This window comes from Engystomops pustulosus, chromosome 8, assembly GCF_040894005.1.
Source record: "Engystomops pustulosus chromosome 8, aEngPut4.maternal, whole genome shotgun sequence".
Lineage (NCBI taxonomy): Eukaryota > Metazoa > Chordata > Amphibia > Anura > Leptodactylidae > Engystomops > Engystomops pustulosus.
In genome coordinates this window covers 106,242,555-106,262,247 of record NC_092418.1, presented here as the reverse complement: position 1 = coordinate 106,262,247, position 19,693 = coordinate 106,242,555, and the positions used below count along the sequence as shown (strand labels likewise).

General features: G+C 50.5%; 1 protein-coding gene across 1 annotated transcript; it reads right to left on the bottom strand.

Annotated features, from left to right (window-relative positions):
* Window positions 1–1,564: 1,564 nt before the first annotated feature.
* On the bottom strand, window positions 1,565–18,979 carry SLC35F5 (solute carrier family 35 member F5). The gene is made up of 16 exons (XM_072122184.1): window positions 18,836–18,979; window positions 12,788–12,829; window positions 12,491–12,632; window positions 12,228–12,371; window positions 10,875–10,919; window positions 10,723–10,801; window positions 10,398–10,588; window positions 10,233–10,314; window positions 9,911–9,998; window positions 9,765–9,829; window positions 9,109–9,213; window positions 8,814–8,973; window positions 8,493–8,583; window positions 8,059–8,213; window positions 4,331–4,423; window positions 1,565–2,414 (listed from the first exon to the last, which is right to left on the bottom strand). The coding sequence occupies exons 3-15, from the start codon at window positions 12,623–12,625 to the stop codon at window positions 4,339–4,341; spliced, it is 1,425 nt and encodes a 474-aa protein (XP_071978285.1). The 5' UTR covers window positions 12,626–12,632; window positions 12,788–12,829; window positions 18,836–18,979; the 3' UTR covers window positions 1,565–2,414; window positions 4,331–4,338.
* Window positions 18,980–19,693: the final 714 nt, after the last annotated feature.

The window sequence follows — 19,693 nt, the reverse complement described above, 5'->3', positions numbered from 1 at the left end:
GTCATAGACTGTAAGCTCTTGTGTCACCCCTCATCTATATAGGCTGTAAGCTCTTGTGTCAACCTCTCATCCTCATAGACTGTAAGCTCTTGTGTCACCACCTTCATCCTCATAGACTGTAAGCTCTTGTGTCCCCCTCATCCTCATAGACAGTAAGCTCTTGTGTCACCTCCTCATCCTCATAGACTGTAAGCTCTTGTGTCACCTCCTCATCCTCATAGACTGTAAGCTCTTGTGTCACCCCCTCATCCTCACAGACTGTAAGCTCGTGTCTCCTCCTCATTCTCGTAGACTGTAAGCTCTTGTGTCCCCCCCCCCCCTCATCCTCATAGACTGTAAGCTCTTGTGTCCCCCCCTCATCCTCATAGACTGTAAGGTCTTGTGTCCCCCCCTCATCCTCGTAGTCTGTAAGCTCTTGTGTGTCCCCCCCCCCCTCATCCTCATAGACTGTAAGCTCTTGTGTCACCTCCTTCATCCTCATAGACTGTAAGCTCTTGTGTCACCCCCTCATCCTCATAGACTGGAAGCTCTTGTGTCACCCCCTTATCCTCATAGACTGTAAGCTCTTGTGTCACCCCCTCATCCTCATAGACTGTAAGCTCTTGTGTCCCTCTCATCCTCATAGACTGTAAGCTCTTGTGTCACCCCTCATCCTCATAGACTGTAAGCTCTTGTGTCACCCCTCATCCTCATAGACTGTAAGCTCTTGTGTCACCCCTCATCCTCATAGACTGAAAGCTCGTGTCCCTCTCATCCTCATAGACTGTAAGCTCTTGTGTCACCTATTCATCCTCATAGACTGTAAGCTCTTGTATCCCCCCTCATCTATATAGACTGTAAGGTCTTGTGTCACCCCCTCATCCTCATAGACTGTAAGCTCTTGTGTCCCTCTCATCCTCATAGACTGTAAGCTCTTGTGTCACCCCTCATCCTCATAGACTGAAAGCTCGTGTCCCTCTCATCCTCATAGACTGTAAGCTCTTGTGTCACCCTCTCATCCTCATAGACTGTAAGCTCTTGTGTCACCCCTCATCCTCATAGACTGTAAGCTCTTGTATCCCCCCTCATCTATATAGACTGTAAGGTCTTGTGTCACTCCCTCCTCCTCATAGACTGTAAGCGCTTGTGTCACCTCCTCATCCTCATAGACTGTAAGCTCTTGTGTCACCCCCTCATCCTCATAGACTGTAAGCTCTTGTGTCACATCATCTCATCCTCATAGACTGTAAGCTCTTGTGTCACCCCCTCATCCTCATAGACTGTAAGCTCTTGTGTCCCCCCTCATCCTCATAGACTGTAAGCTCTTGTGTCCCCTTCATCCTCAGACTGTAAGCTCTTGTGTCACCCCCTCATCCTCATAGACTGTAAGCGCTTGCGTCACCCCCTCATCCTCATAGACTGTAAGCGCTTGCGTCACCCCCTCATCCTCATAGACTGTAAGCTCGTGTCCCCCCCCCTCATCCTCATAGACTGTAAGCTCTTGTGTCACCCCTCATCCTCATAGACTGTAAGCTCTTGTGTCACACCTCATCCTCAAAGACTACAGTCACCCTGGAGACATTAATTATTCACAAAACTAATTCATATTTATTCAGAGAATCAACATTTCCTGAAAAATTAATAATCACAGAGAGAATCAACCTGAGATGTGAAGACGGCTCGTAGGAGCCCCCTGCAGGAGGCGTCGAGGGGCACAGTCTGCGGGGTGATGGGCCCCCCCTGCAGGAGGCGTCGAGGGGCACAGTCTGCGGGGTGATGGGGCCCCCCCTGCAGGAGGAGGCAAAGGGCACAGTCTGCGGGGTGATGGGCCCCCCCTGCAGGAGGAGGCAAGGAGCAGTCTGCGGGGTGATGGGACCCCCCCTGCAGGAGGAGGCGAGGGGCACAGTCTGCGGGGTGATGGGCCCCCCCTGCAGGAGGAGGCAAGGGGCAGTCTGCGGGGTGATGGGCCCCCCCTGCAGGAGGAGGCGTGGGGCACAGTGTGCGGGGTGATGCAGGAGGCGACGAAAAGCACAGTCTGCAGGGTGCTAGCCCCCACCACCTCCCCGTGGGAGAATGAACACAAACCACGATGTAACATGACTGAAGCCAGTGGGAACCCTACATCTTCACCAGTCGGCAGCGAGGCTCCATCTCAAAGTCTCAAGCCATATTCATCCTCACATCTCTACCCGATGGCCTGGACCAGGTCATCAGCACAAGACCTGCCAAGTCCAGGACAAAAGATTTCCACCTTTATGACCCAATATCAAGACACGACCTGGAAAAAACCTGAAACTCTTCACAAGTGACGATCAAACGCCTCCCCACAAGTGGAGTCATTGTGCAGACCAATCTAGAGCAGCTTCCAGTCACCGGAGAAGGGATCAGAGGGGAATAACACCGGGGTCCCTCAAGTATAAGATACGTCCAAAGACCTGGAGAAGAAGAGAGGAAGAAAAATGTATAATACAAACAGAATGCCGATACATGCACCAGACATACAGTCATGTAGTGGAGGAGAGGATGTGGTGATCATACAGTCATGTAGTGGAGGAGAGGATGTGGTGATCATACAGTCATGTAGTGGAGGAGAGGATGTGGTGATCATACAGTCATGTAGTGGAGGAGAGGATGTGGTGATCATACAGTCATGTAGTGGAGGAGAGGATGTGGTGATCATACAGTCATGTAGTGGAGGAGAGGATGTGGTGATCATACAGTCATGTAGTGGAGGAGAGGATGTGGTGATCATACAGTCATGTAGTGGAGGAGAGGATGTGGTGATCATACAGTCATGTAGTGGAGGAGAGGATGTGGTGATCATACAGTCATGTAGTGGAGGAGAGGATGTGGTGATCATACAGTCATGTAGTGGAGGAGAGGATGTGGTGATCATACAGTCATGTAGTGGAGGAGAGGATGTGGTGATCATACAGTCATGTAGTGGAGGAGAGGATGTGGTGATCATACAGTCATGTAGTGGAGGAGAGGATGTGGTGATCATACAGTCATGTAGTGGAGGAGAGGATGTGGTGATCATACAGTCATGTAGTGGAGGAGAGGATGTGGTGATCATACAGTCATGTAGTGGAGGAGAGGATGTGGTGATCATACAGTCATGTAGTGGAGGAGAGGATGTGGTGATCATACAGTCATGTAGTGGAGGAGAGGATGTGGTGATCATACAGTCATGTAGTGGAGGAGAGGATGTGGTGATCATACAGTCATGTAGTGGAGGAGAGGATGTGGTGATCATACAGTCATGTAGTGGAGGAGAGGATGTGGTGATCATACAGTCATGTAGTGGAGGAGAGGATGTGGTGATCATACAGTCATGTAGTGGAGGAGAGGATGTGGTGATCATACAGTCATGTAGTGGAGGAGAGGAGGAGATGATCATACACAGTCATGTAGTGGAGGAGAGGAGGAGATGATCATACACAGTCATGTAGTGGAGGAGAGGAGGAGATGATCATACACAGTCATGTAGTGGAGGAGGAGATGATCATACACAGTCATGTAGTGGAGGAGGAGATGATCATACACAGTCATGTAGTGGAGGAGGAGATGATCATACACAGTCATGTAGTGGAGGAGGAGATGATCATACACAGTCATGTAGTGGAGGAGGAGATGATCATACACAGTCATGTAGTGGAGGAGGAGATGATCATACACAGTCATGTAGTGGAGGAGGAGATGATCATACACAGTCATGTAGTGGAGGAGGAGATGATCATACACAGTCATGTAGTGGAGGAGGAGATGATCATACACAGTCATGTAGTGGAGGAGATGATCATACACAGTCATGTAGTGGAGGAGATGATCATACACAGTCATGTAGTGGAGGAGATGATCATACACAGTCATGTAGTGGAGGAGATGATCATACACAGTCATGTAGTGGAGGAGAGGAGGTGATCATACAGTCATGTAGTGGAGGAGGTGATCATACAGTCATGTAGTGGAGGAGAGGAGATGATCATACAGTCATGTAGTGGAGGAGGTGATCATACAGTCATGTAGTGGAGGAGAGGAGATGATCATACAGTCATGTAGTGGAGGAGGAGATGATCATACAGTCATGTAGTGGAGGAGGAGATGATCATACACAGTCATGTAGTGGAGGTGGTGATCATGCAGTCATGTAGTGGAGGAGAGGAGGAGATCATACAGTCATGTAGTGGAGGAGAGGAGGAGATCATACAGTCATGTAGTGGAGGAGAGGAGATGATCATACAGTCATGGAGTGGAAGAGAGGAGATGATCATACAGTCATGTAGTGGAGGAGAGGAGATGATCATACAGTCATGTATGAGGACAGAACAGTAATAATATGGGTCCTTACCCCCGGGGTTAGGAGCAGTTAGTGTCGCTGTTGTCCGGTCCAGCGCTGTGCATCGGGATCAGGCTCTCGCTCTGCTCGGTGTCCTCCGATGTCCTGGTGGATGATTACATAAAGTTTATTTTCATAGTGTCATCCGCTGATTACTTCTTTCAGAACAAGAGGCACTGGCGGGGTTAACTCATCAACAGAATATTGCCGTAGGCAAGAAGATTTATCCCATTATCACATGTTTCGCCAGTACTCCTCAGGGGAAATGAGGAAGCCAGAGTAACATGTTGGGGGCTAATAGTCTATGAACTTTAAATACAATGGGACAGATTTATCAAGCTGTCTGAAGGTCAGACTATTTCTAGTTGCCCATGGCAACCAAATCAAAGCTCCCCTTTAAAATATTCATGATCAAAGTAAAACGAAAGCTGAGCTGTGATAGGTTGCTATGGGGAACTAGAAATATTCTGACTTTCAGACAGCTTGATAAATCTGCCCAAATGTGTGTGTGTGTGGAGCAATTGGATACAAGCAGCAATGAATGAATAGCTCTGAAGTGCAGACAGAGTTAACTGTAGGAGAGGCCTAATAGCCTGTAATATAGAAACTACTGCTGCTGACGGTAGTGTCAGCGAGTGAATACTTTGTAGCAATCCACAGCTACGTGAAGTACAACAAATGGTGATAACAACACTGACATCTAGTGTCAGTACATACAGAAGCCACCCTGGATACAGTGTATGTATCAGGTAACGAGCGCGGCAGCAAGCTCATTTAGCGCTCCCAAAAGTTATAAACAGACACATCAAGAAGTTATAAAAGAACAAACATTGTTGATAAAAATACAGCAAAATGTTTCATAAATCTAGAACCCCTCTATTATATTTACTTCCAAAAATCCACAAAAATTTAAAAAGACGCCCTGTCGTATCCGCTGTGAATTCTTTATTTCACCCTTTGTCTATATACATTGATAGCCTTCTTCAACCTATAGTATACAAAAAAAACTCCCTCGCTGCTTGACAGATACCAGCGATTTATTGAGGAGTATTCAGACTTTACAACTTAATGACGTCGCTTTACTATGTACAATGGATATACAAAAGCTTTAATACAAACAAACCGATGAGGGAATAGAAATAATCAGAGAAAAATTGGTCGAAAATGCAGTTATTATGGCCCTATTAGAGATTGTATTGAAAAAGAACTATTTTAGGTTCGATTCAGATTTCTTTTTACAATTACCGTATTATCCGGACTATAAGGTGCACAAAAAAAACTTTCATTTTCTCAGAAATCAAAGGTGCGCCTTATAGTCCAGTGCGCCTTATATATAAACCGTACTTACATACAACAGCTGCCTTGTACTGTGCACAGGTCTGCCACCTGCTGGTCATCCAACCTTATAATCAGGTGCGCCTTATAATCCGGTGCACCTTCTATATGAACCTAGATGTTTTAGCAGGAATTTATTGATGGTGCGCCTTATAGTCCGAAAAATACGGTACAGGCTAATTACTAGCTAATATCTTTATATCTGCTTTTGAAGATCAATACCTCCCCCTCCACCAACACAGTCACCACGTCAAATTGTGGCTAAGATACGTGGATGACTTGTTTGATGCATGGGGAGATACAGAATCTGAATTAAAAAGAGTGGATTTATTCAATTCAGAATCACTAAACCCAAACAAACAGAAAAGAAAAATCATTTGTTTATTTTCACTTACAATCGTCACGCCAATATGATTAAAAAAATTATATATTTTAAAACATTGGAACCTCCTGAAATGTGAACTTAAATACAGTAATAAAAAAATTAAAAAAAAATCTAGACAACAGTTGCATGCATCCGGGACATACAGGAGCTTTCCCTTGTCTCGCATTTCAGAACTGTAGTTCAATTATAAAAGGAAATAAAATGACACATCCAATGAAAGGCACTCAAGTAAACATTAAAGGGAAATACGGATATTACAGTATGGCAGTATATGGGGATTTTCCTCTTCACTCACAGCACATTGTAATGATAGGGTTAATACGAGTCAGCCTCGGGTCTACGGAAGACCCAAGGACGGATCACCGCTCCCCGGTGACGTCACAGGGAGTGGCCCCATCTTTTTGAAGCCGCAGGTAGCATGGCCAGCAGCGATCGACGGGAAAACACCCGGCATTGGTGCTAGCAATATGCAGCAAAGTCTTACCGGCTATGATGAGGGCACCGGGCAAGGGGTTAAATGAGCACAGGTCAGCTATTAAAAAAACTATGGAAAAAATCTCACCACAAACACAATAGATAAGAAAGAAAAGAAATATAGCGAAACATCACTAGCTAAACATTTCTGTCAACACAGACACAATGGGGGTCATTTACTAAGGGTCTGATTCGCGCATTTTCGTCGGGTTTCCCGTATTTTTCCCAATTTGTGCCGTTTTTCCCTGAATTGCCCCGGGATTTGTGGCGCCGGCATGCACGCAACGGAAATCGAGGGGGCGTGGCCATTAAAAAACCTGACGGATTCGGAAAAACCGCCGCATTTAAAAAAAAAAAAAAAACGGAGGACGGTGAACTCCAGTGCAATCCGATGAGCTTCAGCGCAGCAGCAACACCTAGTGGACATCGGGGGAACTACCTTATCCTGATCGGGTAAGTAAATCTGCCCCAGTGTATCAGAACTCAAATGGACTATATTAGAAGAAGTAGAAGCCAGCAAGAATATATTTAGAGTATTTTGTATATGTTAACTTTATAAATAATAAATATGTTGTAATTTGATATTTTGGTATAAAAAAAAAATGAAAGTTTATCACTAAACTCACTTTAATATGCAACTTACCTGTTTGATGCACACTTCCGGATACTGCCAGGGAAATGTTTAGATACGCATGTCTGAGGAAGGAGGCGTGACCTCCGAAACGTTCATGAACCATTCGAGCGACGTCTTGGGTGGTAGGTGGGTGTATGGGACGTGGAGATAGCTCTTTTTAGAGCTAATCTTCACATCCCCCGCTAACTTTTTAAAACTTTAATACCCTAACTCCTAACTCCTCCTACCCTGACATCTTCTGCGCGCAGCTCCAACCTTGTCCGGGAAGGCGGCGTTCTGTACATGCCCGCGGTCGTGCAGCCACTGCTCCGAGGCCGGAGAAACTGCGCATGCGCAGAACGCTGGCTTCCTGGGCAAGGGGGACAGCTACGAGGAGCTGCGCGCCTAAGATGTCAGGGTAGGAGGAGAAAAGAGGCTACTGGGGCGTGGAGTAGCCGTGAAGTGTAGCCTCATGTCCGGCTACTCCACGCCCCAGTAGCCGCTGTGAGGGCTGTGAGGATTAGCTCTAAAATGGGCTATCCCCACGTCCCGTACATGCACCTACCACCTGTTCTACCTTTATAGGTAGAATCGTCGTGGTAGGTTCCCGGAATAACCTGTGAACGGTCTCCATAAGCCACGGAGCAGTGAAGTCTCCATCGGAATTGTGACTGCACATCCCAGTCGTGTTTTTCAAAGAAACCACTTTATTAACAACTGTAAACCAACTCTATTTTGCCCGGAAAACTTTTTGTCCGAGATCTAATAAAAGTTATATTTTATTATTTTCTCATTTTTGGCACTTGGATATGGGATAAATCTTCTTGCCTGCGGCAATATTCTGTTAATCCGCTGATTAGGGTCCGGCTCGTTGGGAGCAAGTAATTAGCCCATAAATGGTCACAATTGTCTGATAAGAGGCCAAGGACCTACCTCACCACCCGATGCTTTCTACATATAAAGGCAAAGATCCTGCGCACGGCCACCATCACCGGGTCCCAGTTATTATAATGACACAGCAGCGTTACCACAAAGAACGAGACGAAAACCGGGAGCGCCCCCGCAAAGAAAACCCAGGAAAAATGCACCTGCAACGAGACAACAAGCAAAGGGGGCATCATGTCCCATAATGCACTGGGGTGCGCCATCAGAGGAGAGGGCGACACATAGGGGTGCGCCATCAGAGAAGGAGGGCGGCAAATATCAGAGGGGCCGATATATAGGGGGGGGACACAACAATAGCTTGGTGGGGGCAATGACAATAGATTGGGGGTCATAATGACAATAGCTTGGGGGGGGGGGGGGGAAGCGACCAACAATATCTCGGCTGAAGTATTAGCACAATGGGGGCACTCGGGTGTCCGTACCTTCTGCAGGCAGATGTCAGCTATGATGGAGAGGGGGATGGTGAGGCTGAGGGCCAGGGAGCCCACCAGTGACGAGGTCAGGAAGCAGCCCCTGCAAGAGACACAGCACATCACCCCACTGCAGAACATCGCAGCCAATACTCCAGCACTGTGCACACCGCTGCAGAATATTGCAGCCAATACTCCAGCACCACTAACAGGACAGCACTGTGCACACCGCTGCAGAACATTGCAGCCAATACTCCAGCACTGTGCAGACCGTTGCAGAACATCGCAGCAGACAACTACAGGACAGCCCCTCATCACACATCGGGTACTCACCACAGCCAGAGGAACTCAGAAAGCACGGTGCCCACCAGGCCATTGACCACCAGGTATATCCAGACCAGTCTACTGGGAGCCTCAAACGCTTCATACTCCGTGTAGTGGAGCAGAAAGAACCCAGGCCACAGGAGGAGGAGGTTAAAGAGGCCAACAAACCCTAAAAGACAAAGCAGTCACATGGAGCCCCCTATAGTCACTCCCCCTCATTAGTGGGCAAAGGCTCCAATCACCCTGGGCCCTCCCCTTGAAGCCCCTGTCCTGTACACTGTTATTTAAAAACCCCAATTCTCACCGAAAAACATGGGGATGTCCAGCTTCTCCTCTCGGTCCACCTTCCTCTTTATCATGACAATATAAACAGCGTAAAGCAGAGCCCCGAGGAGAGACCACAGTGACCCTGGAGGAAAGGGAAAGTCACAAGGTCAGCCATCCCCCCCAGAGTCATGCCACCCTCCTCCAACTCCCCTTCCCCCTCCCCCCAAGATAATCCCACCCTCCTCCAACTCCCCTTCCCCCTCCCCCCAAGATAATCCCACCCTCCTCCAACTCCCCTTCCCTCAAGATAATCCCTCCCCTTTCTCCTCCCCAAGATAATCCCACCCTCCTCCACCTCCCCTTCCCCCCCAAGATAATCCCACCCTCCTCCAACTACCCTTCCCCCAAGCTAATCCCTTCCGTTTCTCCCACCGAAAGCTAATCCTGGCCCTCTCCTCACCTTCCCCCAAGCTAATCCCGCCCCCTCACCTCCCCTTCCTCCCCAAGCTAACCCCCATCGCCCCCCAAGCTAATCCTCCCTCACCCCCCAAGCTAATCCGCCCCCTCTCCTCCCTTTCCCCCAAGGCTAACCCCGCCTCCCTGGCCTTCCCCTTCCCTCCAAGCTCACCCCCCCCCCACCCATCCCCTCCAGACTTATGGCAGTTTAGGATATTATAATGGATAAGACTTTACCTATTGTGTCCTTATCTCTAGAAGTGTCGGATCCTGATAGGCTGACAAGCACCACGCCCCCGATACTGTGAAGACAAGAGGACAAACCATGAGGTAGAGACAGATAAGGGGGCCAGAGACAGAGACACAACAGAGATACAAGTCACCTCAGGACCACAGCCAAGAACTTGGAGAGGGTGAAGCGGTCGCCACTGTTACTGGGGAAGATGGACGCCAGGATCAGTGTGAACAGGCCTGAAAAATAAGCCACAAGATAAAAAAAATGGCGCCCCCACTGCTTGTCAGGCCACTCAGAGAATAAGTGTCCTGCGGGAGTGAGCAAAGCCAGGACATAGTGATCTGTATACATTTAATATCCAGGTCCCACCAACCCCAGGAATAAGGGGGGGGCACTTCATATATATCATCATGGTGCTCTCTGGCACCCACCACAGCCACCAATAAGGGGTAACTTGTCTGTGCACTTACCTGATGTGGAAGAGATGATGTTGACTATGGCCGCCTGCGTTTCGGATAGCGCCTCCTGGTAGGAATAATTGGCCAAGAACCACTGGGAAGAAAAAAAAAAAAAAAACAGAGAATGTGGAGAGCTCAGGGTACACGGGTGCCAGGGAGAACCCTCATGGCTCTTACCACAAAGCAGAAGAAGAAGCTGATCTTGGCCACTTGGCAGATGGTGAATTTCCCGCCTGCTCTTGGTTCTGGATCACTCTCTCGGGCCACAGGGTGGGACATGCGAGATAATTTGGCGTCCAGAGCCTGACTAGACGGCAGCTGCCGCACCTCCATGAGATTACTGAACCGAACCCGCGGCTTCTTGGTGGCTGCAGAGGACATCACGGGTCATTCACAGGAGGGCAGCAGGGGGTATAGGGGGCTGCGGCGCTCTCCTCAGGGGGGATAGCAAGGGGTGTAGGCAAACACACATGCCAGGTCATACAAGGAGGTCACTACTCACCCGTCTTGTTATTACTTGCGTTCAAGATCTTCTCATTTTGCAGGTCATGAAACTTGACAGGAACGTAGAGGGGTTCACTCTGAGGACAAGAGCAGACATTGGGTGACAGTGCAGGACAACTCCTGGGGACAAGCAGCACAGGAGGGACTTACCAGAGAGTGATTCCCTGCACGCTCCGCAGCACACGCATCCACAAACTGTGACAGAAAGAAGGAAATATACCCAGATCCACATTATAGAGTGTAAGCTCCAAGGGTCAGGACTCCTCCCACTCCTGCATCTCCTCCTTATAGCGTGTGAATAAATAACTGAGCAATGCACATACTAACTGCTCGGGCCCACCCCTCCGGGAGGCAAATGCCTGCTCGGGCCCACCCCTCCGGGAGGCAAATGCCTGCTCGGGCCCACCCCTCCGGGAGGCAAATGCCTGCTCGGGCCCACCCCTCCGGGAGGCAAATGCCTGCTCGGGCCCACCCCTCCGGGAGGCAAATGCCTGCTCGGGCCCACCCCTCCGGGAGGCAAATGCCTGCTCGGGCCCACCCCTCCGGGAGGCAAATGCCTGCTCGGGCCCACCCCTCCGGGAGGCAAATGCCTGCTCGGGCCCACCCCTCCGGGAGGCAAATGCCTGCTCGGGCCCACCCCTCCGGGAGGCAAATGCCTGCTCGGGCCCACCCCTCCGGGAGGCAAATGCCTGCTCGGGCCCACCCCTCCGGGAGGCAAATGCCTGCTCGGGCCCACCCCTCCGGGAGGCAAATGCCTGCTCGGGCCCACCCCTCCGGGAGGCAAATGCCTGCTCGGGCCCACCCCTCCGGGAGGCAAATGCCTGCTCGGGCCCACCCCTCCGGGAGGCAAATGCCTGCTCGGGCCCACCCCTCCGGGAGGCAAATGCCTGCTCGGGCCCACCCCTCCGGGAGGCAAATGCCTGCTCGGGCCCACCCCTCCGGGAGGCAAATGCCTGCTCGGGCCCACCCCTCCGGGAGGCAAATGCCTGCTCGGGCCCACCCCTCCGGGAGGCAAATGCCTGCTCGGGCCCACCCCTCCGGGAGGCAAATGCCTGCTCGGGCCCACCCCTCCGGGAGGCAAATGCCTGCTCGGGCCCACCCCTCCGGGAGGCAAATGCCTGCTCGGGCCCACCCCTCCGGGAGGCAAATGCCTGCTCGGGCCCACCCCTCCGGGAGGCAAATGCCTGCTCGGGCCCACCCCTCCGGGAGGCAAATGCCTGCTCGGGCCCACCCCTCCGGGAGGCAAATGCCTGCTCGGGCCCACCCCTCCGGGAGGCAAATGCCTGCTCGGGCCCACCCCTCCGGGAGGCAAATGCCTGCTCGGGCCCACCCCTCCGGGAGGCAAATACCTGCTCGGGCCCACCCCTCCGGGAGGCAAATACCTGCCCGAGAACACCCCTCCGGGAGGCAAATACCTGCTCGGGCCCACCACTCCGGGAGGCAAATACCTACTCGGGCCCACCACTCCATAAGGGACCAGCTTTGGGGGGAGGAACGACTTACCAGTGTGGAGCTCCTCCTTTGCAGACGGCCTGTCCACTGCTGTCTCCATGGGCGCCACACCACAAACCCCAGCAGATACAGGACAAACATGGAGGTCTTGGCAAATGTGCTGAAGAAAGGCTTGTTATACTCCTGGAAGATGTACTGCGGGAGGAAGAGACAGCAGGTGAGGAGAAGTGTATTTGGGGGAGGGGGTGGTGATGTGTATTTAGGGGAGGGGGGCGGTGACACAGCGATGTGTATATAAATGGGTGTCCACTCACACAGGTCAGCTCTGATGAGGCCACCCAGATGATGTCCACCAGCAACAGGACCAGGATTCCCAGTACCAAGCGTCTGCGGGGGGAGCTGGAGCTGCCGGGAGGGACCCCACGGCTCATAATATCAGCACGAACCATCTGCCCCCTACAGGAGGAAGAGGGAAAGAAAAGAGTCTCAGAAAGCCAAAAGGAGGGTGGGGACCACCGACAGCGGAGCCGGGGGTGGGGGGATGGACACCACCGACAGCGGAGGGGGGTGGGGGTGCAGTTGGCAGAGGAGCAGAGTCATGATTTACCTACCGTCACAGTCCGCACCGCACAGCATTTACTAAGCTGCAGCATCTGTAAGAGAAACAGGAAAGTCAGAGAAAGCAACAACGCCCCCCACAGGAGACAGGAAGATTACACCAGATAAATACATTTAGATGTAGATATGCATAGACAGCACAGGTATACAGGGGGTAGGTGTGTATATATACAGTACAGGTATACAGGGGGCAGGTGTGTATACACAGCACAGGTATACAGGGGGCAGGTGTGTATACACAGCACAGGTATACAGGGGGCAGGTGTGTATACACAGCACAGGTATACAGGGGGCAGGTGTGTATACACAGCACAGGTATACAGGGGGCAGGTGTGTATACACAGCACAGGTATACAGGGGGCAGGTGTGTATACACAGCACAGGTATACAGGAGGCAGGTGTGTATACACAGCACAGGTATACAGGAGGCAGGTGTGTATACACAGCACAGGTATACAGGGGGCAGGTGTGTATACACAGCACAGGTATACAGGAGGCAGGTGTGTATACACAGCACAGGTATACAGGAGGCAGGTGTGTATACACAGCACAGGTATACAGGAGGCAGGTGTGTATACACAGCACAGGTATACAGGAGGCAGGTGTGTATACACAGCACAGGTATACAGGAGGCAGGTGTGTATACACAGCACAGGTATACAGGAGGCAGGTGTGTATACACAGCACAGGTATACAGGAGGCAGGTGTGTATACACAGCACAGGTATACAGGAGGCAGGTGTGTATACACAGCACAGGTATACAGGAGGCAGGTGTGTATACACAGCACAGGTATACAGGAGGCAGGTGTGTATACACAGCACAGGTATACAGGAGGCAGGTGTGTATACACAGCACAGGTATACAGGAGGCAGGTGTGTATACACAGCACAGGTATACAGGAGGCAGGTGTGTATACACAGCACAGGTATACAGGAGGCAGGTGTGTATACACAGCACAGGTATACAGGAGGCAGGTGTGTATACACAGCACAGGTATACAGGAGGCAGGTGTGTATACACAGCACAGGTATACAGGAGGCAGGTGTGTATACACAGCACAGGTATACAGGAGGCAGGTGTGTATACACAGCACAGGTATACAGGAGGCAGGTGTGTATACACAGCACAGGTATACAGGAGGCAGGTGTGTATACACAGCACAGGTATACAGGAGGCAGGTGTGTATACACAGCACAGGTATACAGGAGGCAGGTGTGTATACACAGCACAGGTATACAGGAGGCAGGTGTGTATACACAGCACAGGTATACAGGAGGCAGGTGTGTATACACAGCACAGGTATACAGGAGGCAGGTGTGTATACACAGCACAGGTATACAGGAGGCAGGTGTGTATACACAGCACAGGTATACAGGAGGCAGGTGTGTATACACAGCACAGGTATACAGGAGGCAGGTGTGTATACACAGCACAGGTATACAGGAGGCAGGTGTGTATACACAGCACAGGTATACAGGAGGCAGGTGTGTATACACAGCACAGGTATACAGGAGGCAGGTGTGTATACACAGCACAGGTATACAGGAGGCAGGTGTGTATACACAGCACAGGTATACAGGAGGCAGGTGTGTATACACAGCACAGGTATACAGGAGGCAGGTGTGTATACACAGCACAGGTATACAGGAGGCAGGTGTGTATACACAGCACAGGTATACAGGAGGCAGGTGTGTATACACAGCACAGGTATACAGGAGGCAGGTGTGTATACACAGCACAGGTATACAGGAGGCAGGTGTGTATACACAGCACAGGTATACAGGAGGCAGGTGTGTATACACAGCACAGGTATACAGGAGGCAGGTGTGTATACACAGCACAGGTATACAGGAGGCAGGTGTGTATACACAGCACAGGTATACAGGAGGCAGGTGTGTATACACAGCACAGGTATACAGGAGGCAGGTGTGTATACACAGCACAGGTATACAGGAGGCAGGTGTGTATACACAGCACAGGTATACAGGAGGCAGGTGTGTATACACAGCACAGGTATACAGGAGGCAGGTGTGTATACACAGCACAGGTATACAGGAGGCAGGTGTGTATACACAGCACAGGTATACAGGAGGCAGGTGTGTATACACAGCACAGGTATACAGGAGGCAGGTGTGTATACACAGCACAGGTATACAGGAGGCAGGTGTGTATACACAGCACAGGTATACAGGAGGCAGGTGTGTATACACAGCACAGGTATACAGGAGGGCAGGTGTGTATACACAGCACAGGTATACAGGAGGGCAGGTGTGTATACACAGCACAGGTATACAGGAGGGCAGGTGTGTATACACAGCACAGGTATACAGGAGGGCAGGTGTGTATACACAGCACAGGTATACAGGAGGCAGGTGTGTATACACAGCACAGGTATACAGGGGGCAGGTGTGTATACACAGCACAGGTATACAGGGGGCAGGTGTGTATACACAGCACAGGTATACAGGGGGCAGGTGTGATATACACAGCACAGGTATACAGGGGGCAGGTGTGTATACACAGCACAGGTATACAGGGGGCAGGTGTGTATACACAGCACAGGTATACAGGGGGCAGGTGTGTATATACAGCACAGGTATACAGGGGGCAGGTGTATATACAGCACAGGTATACAGGGGGCAGGTGTATATACAGCACAGGTATACAGGGGGCAGGTGTATATACAGCACAGGTATACAGGGGGCAGGTGTATATACAGCACAGGTATACAGGGGGCAGGTGTATATACAGCACAGGTATACAGGGGGCAGGTGTATATACAGCACAGGTATACAGGGGGCAGGTGTATATACAGCACAGGTATACAGGGGGCAGGTGTATATACAGCACAGGTATACAGGGGGCAGGTGTATATACAGCACAGGTATACAGGGGGCAGGTGTATATACAGCACAGGTATACAGGGGGCAGGTGTATATACAGCACAGGTATACAGGGGGCAGGTGTATATACAGCACAGGTATACAGGGGGCAGGTGTATATACAGCACAGGTATACAGGGGGCAGGTGTATATACAGCACAGGTATACAGGGGGCAGGTGTATATACAGCACAGGTATACAGGGGGCAGGTGTATATACAGCACAGGTATACAGGGGGCAGGTGTATATACAGCACAGGTATACAGGGGGCAGGTGTATATACAGCACAGGTATACAGGGGGCAGGTGTATATACAGCACAGGTATACAGGGGCAGGTGTATATACAGCACAGGTATACAGGGGGCAGGTGTATATACAGCACAGGTATACAGGGGGCCGGTGTATATACAGCACAGGTATACAGGGGGCCGGTGTATATACAGCACAGGTATACAGGGGGCCGGTGTATATACAGCACAGGTATACAGGGGGCCGGTGTATATACAGCACAGGTATACAGGGGGCCGGTGTATATACAGCACAGGTATACAGGGGGCCGGTGTATATACAGCACAGGTATACAGGGGCCGGTGTATATACAGCACAGGTATACAGGGGGCCGGTGTATATACAGCACAGGTATACAGGGGGCCGGTGTATATACAGCACAGGTATACAGGGGGCCGGTGTATATACAGCACAGGTATACAGGGGGCCGGTGTATATACAGCACAGGTATACAGGGGGCCGGTGTATATACAGCACAGGTATACAGGGGGCCGGTGTATATACAGCACAGGTATACAGGGGGCCGGTGTATATACAGCACAGGTATACAGGGGGCCGGTGTATATACAGCACAGGTATACAGGGGGCCGGTGTATATACAGCACAGGTATACAGGGGGCCGGTGTATATACAGCACAGGTATACAGGGGGCCGGTGTATATACAGCACAGGTATACAGGGGGCCGGTGTATATACAGCACAGGTATACAGGGGGCCGGTGTATATACAGCACAGGTATACAGGGGGCCGGTGTATATACAGCACAGGTATACAGGGGGCCGGTGTATATACAGCACAGGTATACAGGGGGCCGGTGTATATACAGCACAGGTATACAGGGGGCCGGTGTATATACAGCACAGGTATACAGGGGGCCGGTGTATATACAGCACAGGTATACAGGGGGCCGGTGTATATACAGCACAGGTATACAGGGGGCCGGTGTATATACAGCACAGGTATACAGGGGGCCGGTGTATATACAGCACAGGTATACAGGGGGCCGGTGTATATACAGCACAGGTATACAGGGGGCCGGTGTATATACAGCACAGGTATACAGGGGGCCGGTGTATATACAGCACAGGTATACAGGGGGCCGGTGTATATACAGCACAGGTATACAGGGGGCCGGTGTATATACAGCACAGGTATACAGGGGGCCGGTGTATATACAGCACAGGTATACAGGGGGCCGGTGTATATACAGCACAGGTATACAGGGGGCCGGTGTATATACAGCACAGGTATACAGGGGGCCGGTGTATATACAGCACAGGTATACAGGGGGCCGGTGTATATACAGCACAGGTATACAGGGGGCCGGTGTATATACAGCACAGGTATACAGGGGGCCGGTGTATATACAGCACAGGTATACAGGGGGCCGGTGTATATACAGCACAGGTATACAGGGGGCCGGTGTATATACAGCACAGGTATACAGGGGGCCGGTGTATATACAGCACAGGTATACAGGGGGCCGGTGTATATACAGCACAGGTATACAGGGGGCCGGTGTATATACAGCACAGGTATACAGGGGGCCGGTGTATATACAGCACAGGTATACAGGGGGCCGGTGTATATACAGCACAGGTATACAGGGGGCCGGTGTATATACAGCACAGGTATACAGGGGGCCGGTGTATATACAGCACAGGTATACAGGGGGCCGGTGTATATACAGCACAGGTATACAGGGGGGCCGGTGTATATACAGCACAGGTATACAGGGGGCCGGTGTATATACAGCACAGGTATACAGGGGGCCGGTGTATATACAGCACAGGTATACAGGGGGCAGGTGTATATACAGCACAGGTATACAGGGGGCAGGTGTATATACAGCACAGGTATACAGGGGGCAGGTGTATATACAGCACAGGTATACAGGGGGCAGGTGTATATACAGCACAGGTATACAGGGGGCAGGTGTATATACAGCACAGGTATACAGGGGGCAGGTGTATATACAGCACAGGTATACAGGGGGCAGGTGTATATACAGCACAGGTATACAGGGGGCAGGTGTATATAACAGCACAGGTATACAGGGGGCAGGTGTATATACAGCACAGGTATACAGGGGGCAGGTGTATATACAGCACAGGTATACAGGGGGTAGGTTGTGTATATGAGGTACAGTACAGGTATACAGGAGGTAGGTGTATATATACAGCACAGGTATACAGGGGGTAGGTGTATATACAGCACAGGTATACAGGGGGTGGGTGTATATGAGGTACAGCACAGGTATACAGGGGGTAGGTGTATATACAGCACAGGTATACAGGGGGTAGGTGTATATACAGTACAGGTATACAGGGGGTAGGTGTATATGAGGTACAGTACAGGTATACAGGGGGTAGGTGTATATGAGGTACAGTACAGGTATACAGGGGGTAGGTGTATATGAGGTACAGTACAGGTATACAGGGGTTAGGTGTATATGAGGTACAGTACAGGTATACAGGGGGTAGGTGTATATATACAGTACAGGTATACAGGGGGTAGGTGTATATGAGGTACAGTACAGGTATACAGGGGGTAGGTGTATATGAGGTACAGTACAGGTATACAGGGGGTAGGTGTATATGAGGTACAGTACAGGTATACAGGGGGTAGGTGTATATGAGGTACAGTACAGGTATACAGGGGGTAGGTGTATATGAGGTACAGTACAGGTATACAGAGGGTAGGTGCATATGAGGTACAGTACAGGTATACAGGGGTTAGGTGTATATGAGGTACAGTACAGGTATACAGGGGGTAGGTGTATATGAGGTACAGTACAGGTATACAGAGGGTAGGTGCATATGAGGTACAGTACAGGTATACAGGGGTTAGGTGTATATCTCCCCTCACCTGTGATACTCTCGGTGACAGGACTCGGAATCTGTCGCTCTCCCGTTGTAACTTCCGGGTTTCGCTCCGCAAACTCTCGCGAGATTTCCTGGAATCAGCTGCACAGGAGCAGACAGCTCGGTGGGCGGCAGCTAATGAGCACATGCGCAGTACGTCTATTAGACGGCTGGCAGAGGCCAGGGTGGATACTTGCAGGTAGCTCCTCCCCCTATACAGAGGAGGAGGTGACCTGGGCGCAGCGCCCCCTGGCGTCAGTCTCTGGACTTGTCTTCTAGGACTTTATCAAATAAATGAGTTTTATGTCAAAATGTGAAGTTTTAAAGGTTTTCTATATACAGCAGAAGCCTTATATATATATTTACACCATCAGCTGACGCCATCACTGCTATGGCTAATATCTTCTACAATACCGCCACATATCTAATATACCGCCATATACACTTATACCGCTACATATCAAATATTTGCCACATACACTTATACCGCCATATCTATATACCACATATCTAATAGGTCCACATATCTAATACCGCCAGATAAACTTATACCACTATATATCTAATATTGCCACATATCTTATACCGCCACGCCTGCTCCACTACTGCCACATATCTAATATTTAATACGTTCACACATGCTCCACCACCATCACAGACACTTATACCGCCACGCGTACTCTGCTACCACCACACATGTAACATTGCCACAGGTGCTGTTCTACCACCACACATGTACAAAAGCCATGTGTGCTGCACTACCCGCCCCATATCTTATACCGCTACACGTGCTTAGCTACCTCCACATATCTAAGTTTTGAGAATGATACAAATGTTAATTTTATTAAAGTCTCCTGTTTCA

Coding starts and splice junctions, on each gene's coding strand:
- SLC35F5 (XM_072122184.1), bottom strand. CDS start 12,625: ATGGTTCGTGCTGATATTATGAGCCGTGGGGTCCCTCCCGGCAGCTCC. Junction 9,214..9,764: donor TAGAGATAAGGACACAATAG/GTAAAGTCTTAT, acceptor CCTTTCCTCCAG/GGTCACTGTGGTCTCTCCTC. Junction 8,584..8,813: donor TCTGAGTTCCTCTGGCTGTG/GTGAGTACCCGA, acceptor TGTCTCTTGCAG/GGGCTGCTTCCTGACCTCGT.